At 36.2% G+C, this 23,007-nt stretch overlaps 1 protein-coding gene and 1 pseudogene across 1 annotated transcript in view; one reads left to right on the top strand and one right to left on the bottom strand.

The window, feature by feature from the left end:
• LOC104704659 overlaps window positions 1–6,145 on the top strand; it is an 11,179-nt gene extending 5,034 nt beyond the window's left edge. The window contains exons 2-4 of the mRNA XM_010420707.1: window positions 3,383–3,443; window positions 3,544–3,813; window positions 6,074–6,145. Of these exons, the coding sequence (XP_010419009.1) occupies window positions 3,383–3,443; window positions 3,544–3,813; window positions 6,074–6,145 (403 nt within the window). The remainder of the gene's footprint in view (window positions 1–3,382; window positions 3,444–3,543; window positions 3,814–6,073) is intronic.
• LOC104704658 lies at window positions 21,155–22,215 on the bottom strand (annotated as a pseudogene).

The following is a 23,007-nucleotide window of genomic DNA, read 5'->3' as shown; positions in this document are numbered from 1 at the left end:
AAAAAAAAAAAGGAAAAGGACTTGATACACTCCTGTCAATGCACTCTCCAAAGGAAATTCCAGCTGCGTACTTCATGTTGATAGTGAACCATGAGAATCAAAGGCATGTCAGAGCGAAAGACTAGCCACTGATCACAGAACTTTTTCTTGAAGATTCACAAAAGGTTGTGGTAATTTCTGATGAAGTCCCTAACAAGTAGTTGGCACACATCATAGAACAGATCTCAAGGTATGAAAACCTCTTGCTTTAAGAAGTAAAAAAATAATAGAATAGTGCTCTTAATGGTCTACTGCTTTTCTGGTTCCCTCACTTCTTGTGTTTAACTATGTTTGGAAGTCTGAGATCGTGTGTAAATGGCTGAAATGAATAAATGTGTTGTAAAATCAATGTTGCATAATTAAAACCATATGATTGATTGATGTAACACTAGGCTGATTGTAGATATTGTTAATGAAGAATGCTTGTATGTTTTCAGCAGGTGTGCACTAATGTGTGTTAAGTGTTTTCAGGTTTAAGCATATTTGTTTTAACTCACAAGAATGATCATGATTCTCTAAGTGGTAAAATCCATAGAACAGCAATAGATCAAGGGTCTGACATTTTGAACGATGGATTGATCATGGAAGTAGGATCAAAGAGCTGAGTGTTCATCTAAATATTTGGGTGTACTAAGAGTTCTGAAGGATTGGAAGTAGATGTTACTAAAACTCACAACCTGGTTCAAGCTATGAAAGTGTTTTAGAGGATTGCTGCTGAGTCGTCATGTGTCTGAAGGTGAATCAAACGACTGATATTGGGTCTAGATCTATAAAAGAGTATAATGACCGTTCCATGATGCAAAGGAATGTAACTATCAGTACCAGAGGCTGATGAGTGTTCCTAGACAGAAGACTATGATTGGAAGTTGTTATTTGACTTTCATGTTTGTACAACAGGTGGCTGTTCATTTCAGACCCTTCTTTTATCAAAGTATGTGATGCAAGGGACTGTTACCAGAAGATGGATTGTGCTACAAAGAAAGTGTCTATGTCCCACTAGCTGTTTGACGTGTGCATTATCATTTGAATCACCGAGAAGACATCTTCTTAAGTTAAGAGAAAATCTGCAGAAGTGTGTTGATACTTCAGTGTCGTGGAGTTAACAAAAGAGGGACAGGATATCGTCTCACCCTTGATGATCTACAGGTGAATATGATTGTGATAAGACATGTTATCTGCAGTGAAAACAGAGGTGTGTGATACTCTGTTTTAGGTCGTTTACATCCATTGAATGATTGAAGAACGAACGCTTGTGTTTGGTTCTAATAATGATGGATGAGGATGTTTGAAGCTGCTGGGCTTCCGAAAAACTGTGTCTGAGATTAAGCCTTACATATCCAAAGGTATATGAGTTTTGTGGGCTAATCTGTCAACTGTCAGGGGTTTGATCAAGACAGTGAATGCTCTTGTGAAAAACTGTGCATTTAGAGTTTCACATGTACAATCAACTCTTTGTTTGATTGTGGTGGAGTAAATGGCTAGGCTGGTATTAGACATGTGAGACTGATGATTGTTGAGTAAACAGATGATCATATGTTTCAGTTCCCTACAGATGACGAATTAGAGAAGTGATATGTGCTTAGCTCATCCAATTAGGTAGCTCATTTGTGTAGAATCGTTCAAAGAAACTGGTCTAGATGCAAGGATGAAGTTTCTCTACAGTGAAACTGAGGTTTGAAAGTGTAGAACATGATACACAAGCTGCTGTTTTTTCTTGCAAAGCTTGTGTATGGTCAAGGTCACACTGTGATTCGATCAAAGAGCTACTTGTTGTTCGAATTCTCGACTATCAACGTCCTATTGCCCAACATTCAGTTGTGGTTGCAAGGAGAGTCAAAATGCCTACAAACGTGAAGCTGTTCAATAGGTGAGAGGCTGATCATCAAAGTGCTTAAGGATGCGAAGCACTGTTAGCAGGTAAGTGATTCCCATAACTCAATATGCTGTTGTGATACATATGGCTGTTTTTGACTTAGTTGATCACTCAAGCTGGGGGAGAATGATTATGGTTATGGTTTTTTATATAATTCTAATTCACGCCTAATGATAAGGAGTTCACGCCTAATGTTAAGGAGTTCTGTACTTATGGGGGAGAATCTTTGTAGCTACTTGATTTAGGGGAAAAATCATTGTTTATGGGGGAGACTTAATTGATCTATTGGTTGATCTTAGGTTGGTGATAATTATTTATCTTAGGTTGTTAATAATTGAGAATATGCCAATTGATTAAGTCTAATTAGAGAGCTATTAAGAACATGGTTTCCGCTGCAGCCTGCAGGGGTTTCTGATTGTTAGGTTCATAATTATAGTTCTGTTTGAACAAGCTGTTAATTGATTTTGCTAGATAATTACTGTTATTTTTTCTAGTTCTTGCTTGTTCTGTTTTTGGCTTGTGTTTGTTGGAGTGTCTTTTCAGGTTAAACCAGAGATATGCTTGAGTATCAAACTCAGTCAAAAAGGAGGAGATTGTAAACGCAGATTCTAGAAAACCTCGCTGAGAGGAACAAGTCGTTGTGCCGAACAGAGTGTTGTGCCAATAAGATAGCTGCATCAGATCACAAACGCCTGAGTTGCTGACGTGGATATGTGAGCTGACGTGGCAGGACGTGAGTGGATGTGATGATGTGTCGTAGAAGGTTGCTTACTTGGCATTGAAGATATATACGAGATTGTTCTTAGAGATATGAAGAATATTCTCTACAGCAAATTAAGGAAATGATAAACTTGAGCAGCAAACAGTTTTCTTATCTTTGGAGATATGAAGAATATTCTCTACAACAAATAAGGAAAAGATAAGGATGAGAGCAAACAGTTTCCTTATCCCTTGATACTTGGAGATCCGCCCTTTAGGGTTTCTCAAGTCGTGTATATATATTATAGGAGTAGGCCACGAGCCAATTTGAGCACTCTAGAATATTGATACAGTTGTAAACTTCGAAGCCAGAAAAATAAGGCTTAAAAGGTGTGTTCCCAGTTCTCTGTGACGTTAATCAGGGAGGTGATTAAGTGCGTAGAGAATTGTTTTCTTTCTCTTAGATCTACACTGGTGAGAGTTTAGATAGAAAAGAGAGAGGGTTGGTTTTCTTCTCTTATAGATAAAAAGAGAGAGGGTTGGTTTTCTTCTCTTAGATCTACATAGAGTGTTGTGTTAGATAGAAAAGAGAAAGTCTTAGATTCATTCTTAGTCGGGATCAATCTTATTGGGTAGAATAGGTTAAGTAAGGGCCGAGACAAAATTGTATCACTGTAAGAGATAAATTTTGTTAATAAGATTAAATAAAGAAGCGTTGGCTTGGCGCGTTCCAAGTGTGAATCAATGTGTTGTGTTTCTCTATACCTTTACAAGAGCTTGGGGACAATCCCAAGATCTTAGTTATCTTCCTGTTTTTCATCAGACTTATATGGTAATCTGATTTGCTTATCATGCAATGACGTTTTCTTGTTATTATATGCGTACTTCTCTGTTTTTCTTATTCCTGTGTGTTTGTTTGTGATTTCTCCTAGGGCTTGGAAGGCGAAAACGGTTTAAACACTCGTGGTGAAGAGAATTCAATGCCGGGACAAACCTCTCTGGAGTCTCTCATGCAACGGCCTGTTCCAGTTCCTCCACCTGGTAGCTATCCAGTTCAGGATCGTGGGGATGATGAAGGTCTTGATTATAACTTTGGGAACTTATCGATAGAGGATAAGAAAGAACAGATTGAGATTACAAGGAACAGCTTCGAGTTACTCTCTAGCATGTTGAATATTGAAGGGAAGCCGAATCACACAGAGGTAATATTTTGCATTATTTGCTCGTTAAGCTTTCTCAAAAACATTAATCTTTTTCAGCTATGTGTATATTTTTCTTTACAAATTCTGTTTTGAGTATTCATTGAAAGTTTTACTGGAGAAATATGAGCTGGGAAAAAGAGCAGTATTTATAGACTATCAATTAGAGAGTAGGGTTTTTGTGAGTGCTTAGGGATAAGCTTGGTGAGCATGGTAATATTAATATGATCTCACAATTTCGGAAGTTCTGAGTAAGATTTTGGTTAGGATTTTCTGGATTATGACAATCATTCCAAATATTAGTTTTTGAATTTAGGTTTCAAAGGTTTAAGGTTTAGTATATTAGATTTACAGAATCTACAAAATAAATCTATATATATATATATATATATATAATAGTAAATACTACAAAATATACAAAAAAAATCATATGTATAAACTGATCATATCTGCCTAACTTTCAAGAAAGGCAAATTTGTTGGAATTAATTGATCGAAAATTACATTTTGCTCGAATTTTTAGATGAAAAATACCTTTAAACAAATTATTTGAAACATACGGAAAAAATTTATACAATCTTCGAAAAAATTACAGACATTTTGAAGATTTTTCGATGAGATTTGTAATTGTAAGAACTATTTTACCTTTTTATATTATGCAGAATTCTAGATAATAATATGCATTAAATCCTTCTACTTTTATTTGGTTACATGAATTTATAATATAAAAACTAACAAACATAGTCTCAAGTTTTAATATATATCTTATTATATAAAGTTTGGTTCTTCAAGTTATTAACTCACCAGATCGTGACATGTGTTAGTTTTAAGGATCAGAGATCAAAGTTAAAAACTCGCCAGATCGTGACATGTGTCAGTTTTAACAATTAAATATCCAAGTTAGTAACTCATCAGATCGTGTCACGTGTCAATTTTAACGATCATAAATCACATATTAAAGTTAGTAACTCATCAGATCGTGACACATGTCAATTTTAACGATCAAAAATCATAGTTTTCAAGCTTGGTAAAACGATGCATAAGATAATTGTAATCTTATTATATTAAAAAAACTTTGTTAACCTAAAAGGAAAAAGATTGTAAATACACCCCTCTATGTAAGCAAATAGATGAGGACATATTTTTCACCAAACAAAATAATTTTGACTAGCTTTGTTTTTCTTGGTAAAAATTTGTTTTTTTGTTTTTTATTAACCTTTTGTTTGACACATCATTGTTCTTGAACAAGTCTCGAAGGAAGTTTGTAGGTTGTCTAATCAAAACAACTATATAAAAAGATTCCTAAATATTACCACGTGTTTTCGTCGTTGTTTCTTTGAATTTTTTTTTGTTTCTCAATTTCATAATGCATACTACGCAATCTTTGACTTTGAAGTGTTAACAAAGTTTCTTATGCATACTAACTAAGGTTTTGGGGATTAAAAATTTCTCACGATGTTATTATTATTTCAATTAATTTTCAGGACAGATAGCATAAAAAAAATGAATACATAAGTGCAAGATAACAACAGAGGTTATATAATACTAGATCAACTAAACAGAAAGCGTTCTTATCGTCGAACGAGAGTACGTCTTAGAAGAGAGTGCGAAGCAAGAAATTTTTTAAAAAACAATGAGCTCATTTGAATAAATTTTCTCATAAAATAGAAAAGAGATTAAGGAAAATATACAGAAAATTATTATTTCTAAAAATGGAAATACTCGCTAAAGTATAAACATAGATCGTCTCATATTACTCATCTAACAAAATAATTTATTCAAAATGCTTTCAACTTTGTTCTATTTGAATTATTTGAGTTTCATATATTACCGTGTTTATAATTTTCTATTATTTCATAAATTATGTCAAATTAATTATCTTCTAATTTCTCAACTTTGATTGGTCATAGACTTTTTTTTTTGTGCAAACATAATTGTTACCATTCGTTCAATCTCAAAAGGAGATAAAGAGGAGAAGGTTATCAACCTAATGGTTGGATAAAATAGGCTAATCAAACATAAGCCTACAACAAACACAGACTGATTGGAAAACATAAATCGTTGTTGATAGATCCATATGACCTTGGAGATAGAGGCTAGATCATGGTTTGTCAAAGAAACTTCCATGAAATACATTGGGAAATTTAACATTAGTTACTATCACAAGATTTTGTGACGTTGGAAAAAAGTTTTTAGTTTCATTGGTTGATGGAGCAAGCCATTGTTAGATAACTAAAAGATGTGAACATGTTCTCTCCATACAGGAGGAGGGCAGAGCCGATGTTCTCTCTATGCTGGAGGAGGTTGGACGCAAGATTCTCTCCATAAGGGAGTAGAGCGGAACCGAGGTTCCCTCCATGGTTAGTCATACACTATTGTGATGTAATTTATTTTTTATTCAAAATATTTTTGAGCCACCAATTTTAGTGATTAAAAAATTATGCAAACGTGAAAGTAAAGAGACATATAATAGTTAGATTAATTTGTTCATATACATATTTTCAAGGTGGTGGTAAATAGTATTATAGTATAAAATATTATAAATAATGTACAATAAATTTTAATATATTTTTGCTAAATTTAGTTTTATTGACAAAACTTTAAACCTGCCCATCGGGCAGGTCCTTATCTTGTATATATATATATACACACTATTAATTATATTATACTATAATTGAAATTAATAATATACACCGACTTTTAATCAATAAAATAAATTAATAATTTAACACCAATAATTGAATAACTTTTTTGTTTAAGAGTGAAACTACCTGACCCGTTTTTTTAAAAATAATAAAAATAATAAACTACAACTAGTGGTCTCATACCCACTAGCCACCTAGCCACAAGCACAACCAACAGCAGAAATAACAGATACCAATGTCCAAATAATAATCCAATAAATAATAACCAATAATCAATATAACAATACTCACATAACCAATCATCAGAAAACATGGAACCAGCAACCTAGCAATGTTTCTAATGACCCAACTCTAGCAACATAGCAATGCCAAACAACATCCAATCGAGTCCCAAGAACATCCTACTCTTCATTGCCTTGATTCCACGATCACACTTTGCATTTACCTACATCACAAACACAAATTGTAATGTATGAGTATTTTATAAACATTCAGTGAGGCAATCCTCCCATCTACTGGGTTATACACACAAACAATAGAGACATCTCTAACCATCAATAAACAATCAACAATCAACAATAACAAACCAGGACTCAGTATCGACCGACATCAACATGCATCGACCGACATCAACATGCATCGACCGACACCAGATGGAGGTTGCGTCGACCGATGCAAGATCTGCATCGACCGATGCAAGATCTGCATCGACCGATGCAAGGTTAAATTGCATCGACCGATGCTCCCATTGTATCGATCGACGCATGCTCGACATAGCACGAAAACGTTAGATTTTACGCGCCGTCCTCGCATTTGCATCGACCGACGCCCAAACTGCATCGACCGATGCAATGCCGAGAATCGTTTCCCCCCGAAGTTTCTCGCCGGATCTTCGTTCCTACAACCACAAAACTCGATCCTAAGCCACAAGAAAGCTTCCCAACGTCCCAAATAACAGTCTAACAAGCCTAACAACACATAACAAGCAAATCAGAGATATCTCCAGCTTAGATAAGCCATGGTCATGCACTTACCTTTGCCACAAAAGAAATCTGACTCAAACACAAGAAGAAAACGTTCCTAGGAAGCTCCTACAATGATTCCAGCTACAGATCTCTACAGAAACAGCTTCCAACTCCAAGAAATCACCAAGAACACTCAAGCACACCAAGAACTCTTCTCTCTCTCTTTTGTTTCTCTCAAAAGAGGCTAAACACGCCTAATGAGACAAAAATCGAGTTTAAGGGTTTTTCCTAACCCAAAACGCAGCGTTTAACTTAACTCAAATCGCAGAAAACTGAACCTGCATCGACCGATGCACTATATGCATTGACCGATGCAATCCCCTATTTATGTAATCTCTATACATATTTTGCACTGATATAGTTTTTGGTTGTTTTTTTTTCTTTTCTCTTTTGGTTTATATTTTAGTTTAAATTACTATTTGTATTAATAATAAAAATATTACAAAAATGAGTGAATTAATTGATGAGTTAACTTTATATTTTATGTATTTGATAATGTGGATAAATTTGTGAAAATTGAAAATAAGAAGTGATGAGGTGGAGGAAGGAGAATAGTGAAAAGCCAATTTTCTATATATAGATAACTTTCATTAATTAATATTAACTACTATTATGCCATTATACATTTGAATCAACATTCATTACATAAATTCAAACTATTTGTAGTCATTTAATTTAAATCTAATCTATATTATACATCTTTTAAAAAAAAAATTAAAACGAGCTGACCCTTTTATTTTTGTTTCTCAAGCAATATTAAACTAATGATTTCATAATGACTAACACCCTAACCCCAATCAATTTAACAGCAAAAATGAAACATCATTAAGCCCATAACATCAGTCAGCAATTATCTAATAACCAATAAACCCATAACATCAGTCAGCAATTGTCACTTTCCGGAAGGTCACCCATCCTAAGACTACTCCAGCTCAAGCACGATTAACTCTGGAGTTCTCTCAGGTCCCTTAACCGAAAAGATAAGTAAACTTTGGTGACATAGGTGGCCAAATCAATTCTTTTAAACCTCTCTGCAAGTCTCTGAAACCGGAGTGTCACAACATCAATGAGCCATTAGAACATCCTCCTCTTCATCGCCTTGATTGCACGATCACACTTTGTCTTTACTTGCACCATAAACACAAATTGAGATGCATAAATATGGTCATAAACACTCAGTGAGGCAATCCTTCCATCTACTGGGGCTATACACACAAGCAACTGAGATTTCAATATTAAACAAGCAACAAACAAACATAAACAAACCAGGGACATAAGTATCAGCCGCTTCTGAAATATATTGGTGTCGACCGACACTGCCCTTCAATGTCGACTGACACCACCTCTTGAGATCGACTGACACCCCTCCTCGTCCCGGAAACACTAAAACCGACACTCGCCAAGTCTTTGTGCCGTCTACCCCTTGGTGTCGACCGAGACCCACCTGTCTAAATCGACACCGACTCCATAGACACGTTCTGCCCAAAACCGAAAGTTGAAGATCCATTTTCCGATTCCTCCAAATCTTCTGAAACTCTCCCAAAAATTCTGGAAACTCATGAGAACCAACAACCAATCAAAAGCATACAAGAACACAACAAAAACAGGCACAAAACAAGCAAAACAAAGAATTCTCACGCTTAGATCAGCCATAGATTATGACCCAAAAACGAAGAATCCAACCCGTAGAAGGCTTCTCCTTCATTCCTAGCACAAGATCTTCACTCCAAAGCAACAGATCTCCAAGGAAAAGCGCCAAAACTCTGAAATCTCTCAAAAACTATATTCCCTCTTCTAACTCTCTCGAAAGCGACAAAGAACGGCTGTCCCAAACACTCAAGTCGACTTCCCCCTTTAAAAACGTAGGTTAGAGATTCTAAATTAAACCAAACCAAACCAAATCGACAATTTAAATCAACCCGGTCGAACCAGAAATTTATGGTGTCGATTGACACTCCCCTTGGTGTCGATCGACACCCACTCCCAAAACCAACTATTTGGTTCGCGAATGTTACAATCTCCTAACTAGGTCTCCCTCCTATAGTTCCCGTAAAACATCATGATGTCCTACCAACACATATTCCCTCACTTGAATACCTCATGACCCCACAAGATCATCAAAATATCACAAGGGTCGCCACTAAGGCAGTCAAATTTCCTAAACAGGACCTCACTGGTATTTCACATCAGTTTTCTGCTCCAAGGACACCTCAACAAAATGGAGTAGTTGAGAGGAAGAATAGAACATTGCAAGAAATGGCTCGAGCAATGATCCATGGAAATCATGTGTCACAAAGATTCTGGGCAGGAGCATTAAACACTGCTTGGTACATCATAAACCGAGTATATGTAAGGAAGAACTCGACCAAGACCCCTTATGAGCTTTGGAAAGGAAAAGTTCCAAATCTGTGCTATTTCCATGTGTTTGGATGCAAATGTTATATCTTGAATGACAAAGATTATCTTGGAAAATTTGATTCTAAAAGTGATGAAGGAATATTTCTTGGTTATTCAGAGAGTAGTACAGCGTTCAGAATCTACACCAAGAGGTTGGACACTATAGTAGAATCAGTCAACATAGTCTTTGATGATTACTCATTTAACCAGTGGACAGGATGTGAATCTGACAGTGAATCAGAGGAACTAACTACAAGTGGATCAGGTAATATAGAAGCTATAAATGAAACTGAAGAAAAGGCAATTCAGAGTCAAGAATCATTGTTGCAAGTTCATAAAAATCATTCATCATCAGATGTTATAGGAGATCTCAAAGAAGGTATGAAAACCAGAGGTATTAAAATTGATTTCAAGAAAATGGAAAGCAATTTTGCAAGCTGGGAAAAAGTTCATTTTGAGTGCTTTGTCTCATTCGTTGAGCCTAAAAATCATAATGAGGCTCTTGCTGATAACTCATGGATTATAGCAATGGAAGAGGAGTTAGAGCAGTTTGAGCGAAACGAGGTATGGGATCTAGTTCCTCGACCTAACAATGTGAATGTGATAGGGACAAAATGGATTTTCAAAAACAAGACTGATGAGAATGGAACTGTGGTTCGAAACAAGGCCAGATTGGTGGCTCAAGGATATACACAGATTGAAGGAATTGATTTTAAGGAAACATTTGCTCCAGTAGCAAGACTTGAATCAATAAGGTTCTTCTTGGGAATGGCATGTATCATGAACTTCAAAGTGTTTCAAATGGATGTTAAAAGTGCATTCTTAAATGGAATTCTACAAGAGGAAGTATATGTGGAGCAGCCTAAAGGATTTGAAGATACAAGGAACCCAGATTATGTGTATAGTCTAAAGAAAGCTTTGTATGGTTTGAAACAGGCTCCAATGGCATGGTACGAAAGGTTGACTAATTTTCTGTTGCTTCAAGGGTATGAACGAGGAAATGTGGACAAGACCTTGTTTGTATTAACCATAGAGCAGAATATCATGGTGGTATAAATCTATGTGGATGATATTATTTTTGGAAGCACATCGCAAGATTTAGTGAATAAGTTTGTGGAGAAGATGCCTCAAGAATTTGAGATGAGTCTTGTTGGAGAATTGAAGTACTTTATGGGTTTGCAGATCACTCAAACAGATGAAGGGATTTTTGTGTCCCAAAGTACTTATGCAAGGAAGCTACTGACAAAGTTTAAGTTGGAAAAGTGCAAAGAAGCAGTCATCCCAATGAGTACGACAAAGAAGTTAACAAGGGATGAGAAAGGGCAAGATGATGATGTGACTTTGTATAGAGGACTGATCGGGAGTTTGTTATACTTGACAGCTAGTAGACCTGATTTGTTCTACAGTGTAGGATTTTGTGCTAGATATCAAGCAAAACCTAAGCAATCTCATTTAGAAGCTGTAAAAAGGATTATTAAGTATGTCAAGGGAACACTCGATCTCGGTCTTTGGATGTCAAAAGGGTCTAATTCAAGTTTAGTGGGATATTGTGATGCAGATTATGCTGGAAGTTTGGATGATCGAAAGATTACAAGTGGAGGTTGTTTCTTTTTGGGAAAGAACTTAATCTCTTGGTTGAGCAAGAAACAGAATTTTGCATCATTATCAACAGCTGAGTCAGAGTATATTGCTATGGGAAGTTGCTGTACTCAATTACTTTCGATGAAGCAGATGTCTGCAGACTATGGAATGGACTCAGGGATTCTACAAGTCTTGTGTGATAATAAGAGTGCCATAGATCTCTCAAAAAATCCTGTACAGCACTCTAGAACAAAGCATATTGATGTAAGACATCATTTTATTAGAGAGCTTGTGGAGAACAAGCAAGTCCAGATTGATCATTTATCCACTGAGATGCAGTTGGCTGATCTGTTCACTAAATCTTTAGATTTTCAGAGATTTGTGATGCTGAGAAATCTAATTGGTGTTTGTACTACATGAGTGTATACTCATGGTACAAGAACTAGTTCAGGAGTTATTGAAAGTTATTTTGAGAAAATGGATCAGTTATGTGTTTATGGTTTAAAGGATTATGGGCTTGGGCTGATTAATAGAAGAAGTTTTGTTTTTATAAAAAGGGAAGAAGAAGAGTCTCGAGAAAAAAAAAACAAAAAAACACAAAACAAAAATATTAAACCTAAGGCGCAAAGGGAGAACAACGACGATTTTGAGAGAAGAGGCTTCGAATCACAACAATGGTGACCACAACTCGCAGAGGGAAGATTAACAGGAAAGGTGGATCTGAAAAGCGAATGGATGGTGACAAAAATAGACCACAATTGATTGATGAAGAAATCGAGGAAGTAGAACATGCACCAGTTTTGGTTCCGTATTCGGAGGACTCATCATCGGCGGAGAAGACCCAAGGACAGAATGACGAATCGTTTGGACCTGCATGTGATGTTGATCTGGGTGAATCCGAAGAAACGGAGTCAGATGAACCGACGTTTGTAAGTTCGATTGATCAAGTTCAGAAATCTAAAAAGGGGATAGAATTAGAACTTTCGGGTGATGAAGTTGATCCTATTGGAGTCTCGGTTCAAGAACAATTTGAGCGAATGGCCAAGAAAAAGCGAGTGCACAAAAAACTTGGTCTTGCACCACCGAAGAAAACAAGAAGAACAGGGGAATCAAGTTCCACTCGCATGAAGTCGAATTCAAAGTTCGATCCTAAGGTGTTTGCTACAATTCCGGCTCAAACAAGGTATAAATCTTTTAGTTCTAGGAACATTACTGAGGAACGTCTTGTAGATCTTGATGCTAAAGATGAATGGGGATATCTTGATTTGATTAAGAGAATGGGTATTCCGGCTAGTGTTGAAGGTTTGGGTTCATATGTGAAGGAGATTATTGTTGAGTTTTATGCTAACCTACCTGACAAGGCTCCAGCTGATGGTGTAGAAGTGTTGGTTCGTGGTCACATTTATAAATTTTCTCCAGCTGTCATTAATCGGGTTTTTGACCAGTCACCTTTGTCCGAAGTTGAGAAACAAGCTGCTGCAGCTGTTGATTTACTCAGTCTTGAAAAAAATGCTGAGACTTTGATTGGAGAAGATCATATTACGTGGGACAATTTGAATCCAAAGGATTTCCCAGCTGCGTTTGGAGCTTTATTCAGCATCTCAGGTTTTAACTGGATACCATCATCTCATAGGAATCATGTGTCTGAACAGCGTGCTAGGCTTGTCTACAAAATTTTCAAAGGGATTCGATTTGACTTTGGGAGAATGGTGTATGATCAAGTGTTTGAGTTGACTAAGGTCAAGACGAATGATTCTCGATGGTTAGTGTTTCCTAGGACCATTTTTAAGGTTCTTATGCATCAGAAGAAGATAGAAACAACTCGGTCTAAAGTTCATGTTAAGCCTGTAGCTTATCGGAAAGATGCTCGCACTGGAAAGGCTTATGATACTAAGTTTCCTGAGTGTCCCAGTTTTTATGTTCCACTGGTATCGTCTGAATCACCTCCTGCTGCGTCTCCTGGTCAAAATTATTATGAGGTTCAACTTGGGAGCATTCATATGCCATTAGTAGATCAGAACGATCCGGAGTTGGTCTATGGAGCACTGAGTGATACAGCTCGAGTCCTACAAAGTCTGTTTGGAGTTGTGTATCGTTTGACCCAGAATCATCCCATGTCAAAGATGATTTGATTGGTTTTTAACCTGTATACTCTTCAAGCAGGGGGAGAAGGATTAGTTTATGGGGGAGTGTCATGTTTGCGGGGGAGCATCATGTCAGAATGTTCTCTGTTTTTTCAGTTCTTTTCCGATGTTTCGATTTGCTCGTTTTGAAACCTTAAAACTACTTTGCAATTCGGTTTGATTATCTTTTGGGATGATTTTGCGTTGGTTCAGTTCTTTGTTGAAGGATTGGCAATCAGACTTTTGATAAAGGTTATGTATTGAGTATCAATTGCTGAAATTATTGATCTTGATTGCTTGAAGAAGCATAAGGTTAAAAAGGGGGAGATTAAAGATGCATCTATTGACATAGTTGTTGTATCAAAACAAAAGTAGTACAAGATGTGGATCAGCTGGATTAAACCAAGGAAAGGAAATCTATTACGGCAATTAAGAGAAGTCACATGAAGCAAGAAGAAGTTTCTGGAAGAGTAAAGACTTTCTTGTTATAAGGATAAAAGGAAGTTTTACAAAGATTGTTAATTTCTTAAACTATAAAAAAAAAAAAGGAAATTAACAATTCCTAGTTTAATTAGAATTGGAAATTAACCTATTGTGTGATTGAGTCCAATTAGTATAAATAGGAGAGGCTGGGTCTTGAGAAAGATCAGCACTTCAGAAATTAAGAGATCTTAGTGTTTGAATCTTAAACTTCAAGAAATATTAGTTTGAAGATTCAAAGTAGGCTAAAGAGAATAGGATTAGAAAATAGATTTAAGGAGAAACCTTGTAAGAACTTATTTTCTAATAAAAAGAGTGTTGTTTAAATAAAAGATCCAAACCGTTTAGTTCTTACCTTTTCAAACATACCCAATAGAATTTCTAATGCTCTCTTTGGCCATAAGCTCTTCAATTAACCCATTAAGTCTTTCCTTGATCTTCTTTGACTTTGACTCTTTGATCCAACTTGCTGAAGAGAAACAACATGGTCTATATGATTTCTTCACCATGGTCTTAGTAGAAACAACTCTTGGCTTCCATACATAATTCTGCAAGTACTTAAACAAATAGGACCTTAAACTCTTCAGGTGAAGAACTAGATCAAGCTCCTATGGCAAATGGAGTGTGTCGTTGTGTTCCGTGGACCAAATATTATGTTCCTGAGCTTGTTGGAAACTAAGAGATCCATTAACATCTTCCAAGTGGTTCGGGTCGAAATTGTTGCTGAGTTGGTCTGTGTAACCCGATATTTGGCTCAGACGTGAAACTGTCATTGAGATAGATCCACTGACTTGAAATATCCATATCTTTCACATATAAACTGATCTCAATGTGATTCCAATTCTCCGTGGTTCTAGAATGGATCAAGATTCCAGAACAGTTTGGTTCATAGCTTGAATCCTTTTGGGTTTGTCAGAATCCTCTTTTTAATGCTCATAGGTCCAAGTCGTGTAGCCATGAGTTCACTTGATTTGTAAAATGAATAACTCCTTCATCTAAACTCTGATTGGACTGATTTGACTTTGAGATATGCTCTAGACGCGCTAATAATGTATCCCAAATGGTTGTTTAACTGAAAGAATTGATCCCAAATGGCCCAGAATTAAGATAGAAAGAATAAGAAGTATTTAGAAATGGAAGATGAGAACATGATCAGACAAATACCGGTTGAGCGGCTCTGATACCACTTGATACGTCCAAATTCGAGGATTACTCAGTCAGATTAAATTGGATAGAAACTCGCCAAGGTGCAAGGTGCAACAAGGGAGATTTGATGGATTGAGGGGTCGCACAGCAGTTGCGGAAGGCTGCTGATGTTCCCAACTCCAATCGCTGCTAGATATGACACACTAGTCTAGCAAGAGGAAGTTGTTGCTTGAATATTACATAACAAGAAACAAGAAAGTGTTCTAGACAAAGAACAAAGAGATAGACTCTAAAAATGAAAAGGAAATTGATTGATTACTATCAAATGAGATTACATTTGTTTATATAAGGATAAGAAACTTGGTAACAAGGCCAATTATTATTTTTTTCTTGAAACTAAAACACATTAAAGATAGATGGTTGAATGAATACCTAACTCTTGAAGTTTTCCTTCCCAAGGTATCATTTCCAAGGTGAGTTGAACTTCATTTTCGTCACTCCTCTTTGACCACAAAATAAAATGATTATTTTGGGCTTTCTTGGACTTGAATTAGGCTCAAAGTGGAGTGGACTTGATAGACAACATCCCCAATAAAATTTATCATGCTCTCTTTCGCCATAAGCTCTTCAATTAACCCATTAAGTGTTTCCTTAACTTCTTTGACTTTGACTCTTTGATCCAACTTGCTGATGAGAAACAACATGAGATGTATGATTTCTTCACCATGGTCTTAGTAGAAACAAATCCTGGTTGCCATACATAATTCTGCAAGCACTTAAACCAATTGGACCTCAAACTCTTCAGGTGAAGAACTAGATTGATCTTCTTTGACAAATGGAGTGTATCTTTGTGTTCCGTGGACCAAATATTATGTTCCTAAGCTTGTTGGAAACATAAGAGATCATTAACATCTTCCAAGTGGTTTTGTGTCAAAATTGTTGCTGAGTTGGTCTGTGTAACACGATATTTGGCGACGTGAAACTGTGATCCACTAACTTGAAATATCCATATCTTTCACATATGAACTGATTTCAATGTGATTCCAATTCTTCGTGGTTCTGGAATGGATCAAGATTCCAGAACAGTTTGGTTCATAGCTTGAATCATTTTGGCTTGGTCGGAATCCTCTTTGTAATGCTTGTAGGTCCAAGTCGCGTAGCCATGAGTTCACCTGATTTGTAAAATGAATAATTCATTCATTTGAACTCTGATTCGACTTCAAGATATGCTCTAGATGCGTTAAGAATGTATCACAAATGGTTGTTTTACTGGAAGAATTGATCTTCAAGTTAGTTGGTGTTGAACAAGGTTCAAGGATTTTCTTGGATGGTCTCATGATCATATCAATTGGCAATTAGTTAAATAATAACGGTCTACAACAAATAATTCAAGAAACATAATTACTAAAAAGATAAAATGCCATAATCAAGTTATTTCAAAAAGTAATACACATTACAAAGCCTTCTTGCTTTAATTTTGATAGGTGTTGATTGCTCGAATAAAATAACCTGATACATTTAATCGCAAGTTAATATACTTGGGGTCAGATAGAACAAAACGAACCAAACAAGAAAACCTTTTCTCTCAAGCACAAATATCGAGAACCCCTCAAGCAAATTCTGCTCTGACGCCGGTAAAGCTCCGGCTTGCCGGCGTCGGGTCCTTCGTCTTCTTTCTGCTTCTGTTTACTTGTCCTATTTACTTTTAATTTTGTGTTGTGCCTATCTCAATCAATCATTCTCCCTCAGTTTCATCCTCAAGTCTCCTCTCCCCCGTTGGAAAGTCTTTTTATCCGATACTCATCCAAAGTCAGACGGCGAGGGATCGCTCTGCTGACCCTCAGCCCGAATCAACCCCTCTCCCCAAATCCCATGATGCGGCTAGTAGACCTGACCCCTCTCTCAGTGTACAGATCTGAACAAATCCTCACCTTGCCTGAATTTCTATGTCTCGGTGGTGTCGCCTTCTGGCTAAGAAACTCATTTCCGCGAGAAGCTGAGATAACGAAGCTACTTTTTTCTACTCTTCAATCCCTCTCTCACCGCAAAGCCTTAGGACTCCAGATCTCTGCTGTGCATGCCCCTCCTGGAGTCCAGTGGATCCAGTCGGAAAAGCTACTTGTCAGCACGGCGCCTTTCCATCGCCACCCCCTGCTCAACCGGTGGTTTCCTAGGGTTTCTGTTAATGGATTTGTATCCATTGTTAGGCCCAGTAACCTCATCTCGGCCCAGTAACCTCATCTCGGCCCACTACCAAAGCTAACGATCCCTGTTTCCATCTTTTGAGGCCCAGGTCTGTATTTTCATTTTCCACACGAACGTTTGTCCTTGTGATGCATCTGTTCAATCATATTAAATGCCTGCTGCCGGTTTCTCTTTGGTCGTTGCTTGCTGCGTATGTGAAGTTGTTGTTCCATTGTCGACAATGCTTGCTTAGTGTTAGAATTTATCTACCTAGACCTGTTACTGAGAAGCTTAAGTCAAGTTCCAGTTCTTTAGTATCAATAGTCTCTGCTGGATCAAGTCGAGTTTCCCCCGGTAGCAGAATGTTGGTGTCTTCAGAACTGCTTGATAAATCTGTTTGTCGAGGTCAGCTTAGTAGCTTTGTCCGGATGCCGGCCTTGTATAACCATAGTTATGAATCAGATCCGATAGCTTGCTTGAACCCCTTGCTTAAACCCTTTGACCCCATGTACCACCTACCACCAGTAGATCAATTGCTTGGGTCTGTTGAAACTTTCAAGGACCAAACTGACTCCAAGCTTTGTGTGGAATTCATTTACCTCCATTGCCATGTGAGGGATGACCCACCTGCTTTGTTACAGTTTGACACCCTCTTCCTGCGATCCCCGATTATAGCTTCATCTACAACTATGAGGTATGTTCTTTAAAGCTTTAAGTATTCCATGCGATTGAACCCTCTCAGGTTGGCGACAAAAATCGTTGAACCCTTGTACCACCGACTGCCATTAGATCGAAAGCTTGGGTATGTTTCCGCTTTCCAGGGCCAAACTGATTACAAGCTTTGTGTGGATTTCATTTACCTCCATTGCCATGAGAGGGACGACCCACCTGCTTTGTTATGTTTTGATAACCTCTGCCTGCGATCCCCGAATACAGCTTCATCTACAACCATGATGTTTGCTCTTCAAAGCTTAAACTATCCCATGCCCTTGAACCCTTTCAGGTTGGCGGAAAAACTCTCAAGCGTTCCCTCTTTTGGAACACCCTTTTAAAAGCTCATCGGTACCATCCGCTAGAGCCGCTCATGACCACCCGTTGGTCGAGGATTTCGTGAAGCCTGACTTCAAAAACGAATCCGCTCTGGTTCCAATAGATTTCTCAAAACCTTTTCAATGTGAAAATCATTTTGTTAAGCTCATGGAACCCCTATCTTTAGCTCTCTATGTCTATTTCATTCATCTTTATAGTTTGGAGCCACTTGAAAAGGATATTTTTTAATTTTTAAATTGTGTGAAATCATTTAAGTGTTATTATGACAATTTTTACACAAATTAAGAAAATATATTAATATTTTATACCCTTTAAATTTAAATTAATTTTTAATATTTTTCAATGGATATGAGGTTAAAGTTGGAATTGTATGCTAAAATTTCCATTGAAAATTTAAAATAACACTTATTGTAAAACAAAAAAATATAATGTCAAAATAATTTTTTTTGTGAAACAGAGAGAGTAATATATAGTAATACAGTATAATGGTTTTCCTGAAAAGAGTATTTTCTGTATAACCTAATTATTATACCACTAAAGCCTTTTATTAACCTAATTAATGCAATTTTATGGCTGGAGTAGATCAAATTGTCTTCTGTTTTTTTAATCTTTATTAGCTTCACCTTAGTTTTTACTTATTTTTGGCATGGTTTTGTCTCATGGCTGTATAAGCTCTTTCATTTAATTGCTTAATAAACATAATTTAAAAATAACGAGACATTAATTGAAAACTAAAATATGGTTTAGTTATAGTTAATTGGTTATCGTATTGGGCGATACACGGCGATCGTACCTACTACTCCTGCTCAATTAATTAAGTGTATTGATCGACAGATGAGGAACAAGCTCCTAGCACTTCAACGGTTGGGCGATCGTAGATACGACCAAGGGTTACAATTCTGGTTTAACTCTAGGATGTGACTGTCTTGGTTTTGATTTTTCAGTTTCATTTTCAGCTTTCCTTAAACTTTTCTACCTTATGTTGCATTAGTTGTACAAACGATATTTTTTACTTTTAAATATAATTTTAACATTAAATTCAAAAAAAAAAAAAAAATTGGTTATGGTATTCTCAAAAATCTTCTTCATTTCTTTCAATTATCTTCTCCGTTATACTAATGCTAATTTTCCGTTATAATTTCTTACGAAATTTTAAGGGAAATTGTTCTTACCTTTAAAGTCATTTCACGATTTATATTTGTAAAGGCATGTGATCTTTTTCAGGATCTTCCTTGGTACTTTCTTTGTAAGTATATATGATTCAAGTCAATTGAGAGATAGAAATTCATGCTTGTTAGTTAATCAATTTAAATTGTGATTTGCGCATTAACTTGAGTATCAAAAGGGCTTGATTAATCAATTTTACATTTTTTTTTCATTTATTAAATTTCTTTAAAATAGAAAAAAATGTCTAGTTTTCTGGAGCCTTCAATTTTGGTAATTATTTGTATATAATTAAAAACGTACATTACAAATATTCTTACACGTACAAATTACATTCCCGCGATGTTGTCAACATCGTCTTAAACGGGGAAAAATGCCATTTTATACATGTACACTCTCAAAAGTGCGAATTTCTACCTTTACAAACTATTAGTGCCAATTTAAACATGTACTCTAATAAAATTTAAAATTCATACATATACTTTCAAAATTGAGCCAAATTCCGAAGTCCACATTGACGAACGCTGACTCAGACTCGACGTGTACAATGATGTGGCATCGTTTGCTCTAAACGACGTCGTCTTGCTCTTTTTATTTCAAAAAAAATGTTTAAAATGGCAACACACTATGTTCGAACCCGCAACATGTAAGTTGGCTAGGGTATGCTTATAACCAATTGATCCAATAACCATATACAAACGTAACATACACTTTTGTAATTATAAACCTAAATAATACATAGTTTTGGATAATATAAAACGACATCATTGGAATTAGGAGAAAAATAAGAAATTTAGGGTTCATGATTCGATTTTCTCATTTGGAATTCATTTGTTCTTCCTCTTCTCTGAAATTAAGAAATCAAGGGTTTTTCTTCTTCCCGAAACGGCGTTGCCACCGGAAGAGAAGCTGAGGCCTTGCTTGAAGTGAGCAGCTCCTTCGCCTTTACGCATGAGAGCGTTGTAGTATGCCGTCGATTTTTCCTCTTCCATAACTTGAGATGCAGAGATCGAATCCATTGTTTAATAATCCATCGTCTAAACATTTAATTGGTTACAAAGAATTTCACTTTAATAATCCATTGTTTTCATTTGAATCTTTAAACCTTAACACAAAATTACTTAAAAATTGATAAATTGATTGTTTTTATCGAGGAGCTACAAAGATTCGAGTGAGCCATGTATATGGTTGTCGGATCATGTGTGTGAACGATGGATAAATAGGTCAATTATTTAGGTTTATAATTATAAAATTGTGTTTTACTTTCTAATTTGGTTTTCGGCTCAACTGGTTTAAAGCAGATTTAAAATGTCTTATAGGTCGCGGGTTCGAACCAATGGGGTTGCCATTTTAGACATTTTTTTGAAATTAAAAGAGCAAGACAACGTCGTTTGGAGCAGACGATGCAACGTCGTTATACACGTCGAGTCTGAGTCAGCATCCGTCATGTGGACCTTGGAATTTGGCTCAATTTTGAAAGTACATGTATGAATTTTAAATTTTATTAGGAGGATATAGTAAATGTCTAAGCTGATCAAATAGAGTTTCGATCGGTTGAATATAGTAAATGTAACACACAATAGAGTTTCGATCTATAAACTCTTAAATAGTTCAAATCAAACCTCTTCACAATCACTATTTGCATTGAACGGATTCCAAAGCTGATCAACGTCAAACGTTAACGACATTGACTTGATCAAAGAATTGTCTGCCTCGTGGCTCTCCTCTAGCAAACTCTCCCACCAGATAGTCTCTCCATCCATTAGATTATTCAAAAACTCAAACTTTTCATCATCTTTGTTACATGTGATACCACCATCTTTGGTGCCAACTTTGTTAAGGCCAACTTCTAACTGGCCAGTGATGCTGGTGCACCCGTTGTTGTTGGAGAAGGATAGAGGTCGAAGCCTTGTAGCATTGAGTTTTTCGGCCGGTGTGGTAGCTGAAGAAGTCACTTCTCTCTTTCTCATTTTGGTCGTACAGTACGGTTCTTGCTTCTTAGCCCTATTAGTGTTCCAGTAATTCTTGACGTCATTAGCAGTTCTACCAGGTAATCTACCAGCAATCAGTGACCACCAACCTGTTTGAACAACACAAACCTGTTTCCTAGAAGCTTATGAAGACGAAGGAGAAGATCAACTTCATCAGAACTAAATTCTCCTCTTTTGATATTGGGATCCAAGTAATTCACCCATCTTAGTCTACAGCTCTTCCTGCATCGGTTTAACCCTATATAACCAATACTGGGGGATCAGATCTTTGAAGTATATATGCTTACTTATCAAGAACAATCACACAGATATACAGCCAGTTTTTAGCTCATTTGGTTACATATTTCTTATTTTTATTTTTTTATGTGGACAACAAAATAATATATTTCATCTGTGTCATACATTAAGACATATGATCAGTGATTATGCAGTTACTTGTTAATAAATATTTTCATTCGAAACAAATAAGAATATAAGTGTACGTGTGGATATAATATACCACTTCTCAAAGGAATTAGGTGTCATTTTCCTTCTCCATACTTATCAATGCACTCCTTCAAGAGTTTATCTTCTTCAGGAGTCCATGCACCTCTTGTCAACCCTCTGAACGAACCCTCCATGGACGGATGGACCAAAGATAAATAATTAAATGTATATATCCAAATTACTGTATAACTTAAAAGAAATTGTATAGAGTGTGTTGTGGCTTATTGAATCCTTAGGAGACATATATATAGAGAGAGTGTGAATGTGCGTGTGCACGGAAATGTGTTATTCAAAGGGGTTAGACAAGTGGCGTGCATGTTTGATATCCACATTTCATTTTTTTTTCCCATTGCCAACACTAGTTTTGTTTATTATATGATTAAACCTAGAGAATATCTTACAAGTTACAAATATATATATATATATATATGCATATGATAATAATGGCAACTACTACAATAATAACATTAATGTGAACAAATTTATATCAAAATATTAAGATAACTAATTTATATGTATTAGAAAATTTGGGAATGTGTTTTTAGGCAAATGTTAGAACTGTTAAAATGGGCGAGTTATCCATGGTCACCCTAAGTTTAATTCATTATGAACAGGTCATGGACAAACCGATAATTGAAACAGGTTTAAATTGTCTCTGTCCAACAACTCCCACACACAAAACGGTTTGAACAACTTAGATATGGATTGGACAATTCTAGGTTAAAACCGATTTGGGGAAAATTTTAAAACTCATTTTTTAGTGTCAAATTTATTTTTAGATACTTGTGTTTTTTTTTTTATTTTACAAAATATTTTATATGTTGGCCAATAGACACCCATAGACAGCTCATAAAAATATGATCATTAATTGGCATGAACGATTAATGGACCGATTGTTAATGGATATAGTCAGCTATTTGTCCACA

Source organism: Camelina sativa, chromosome 7 (assembly GCF_000633955.1).
Source record: "Camelina sativa cultivar DH55 chromosome 7, Cs, whole genome shotgun sequence".
NCBI classification, from domain to species: Eukaryota; Viridiplantae; Streptophyta; class Magnoliopsida; order Brassicales; family Brassicaceae; genus Camelina; species Camelina sativa.
The sequence above is the reverse complement of the archived record's forward strand: the minus strand, read 5'-3'. Positions and strand labels throughout refer to the sequence as shown.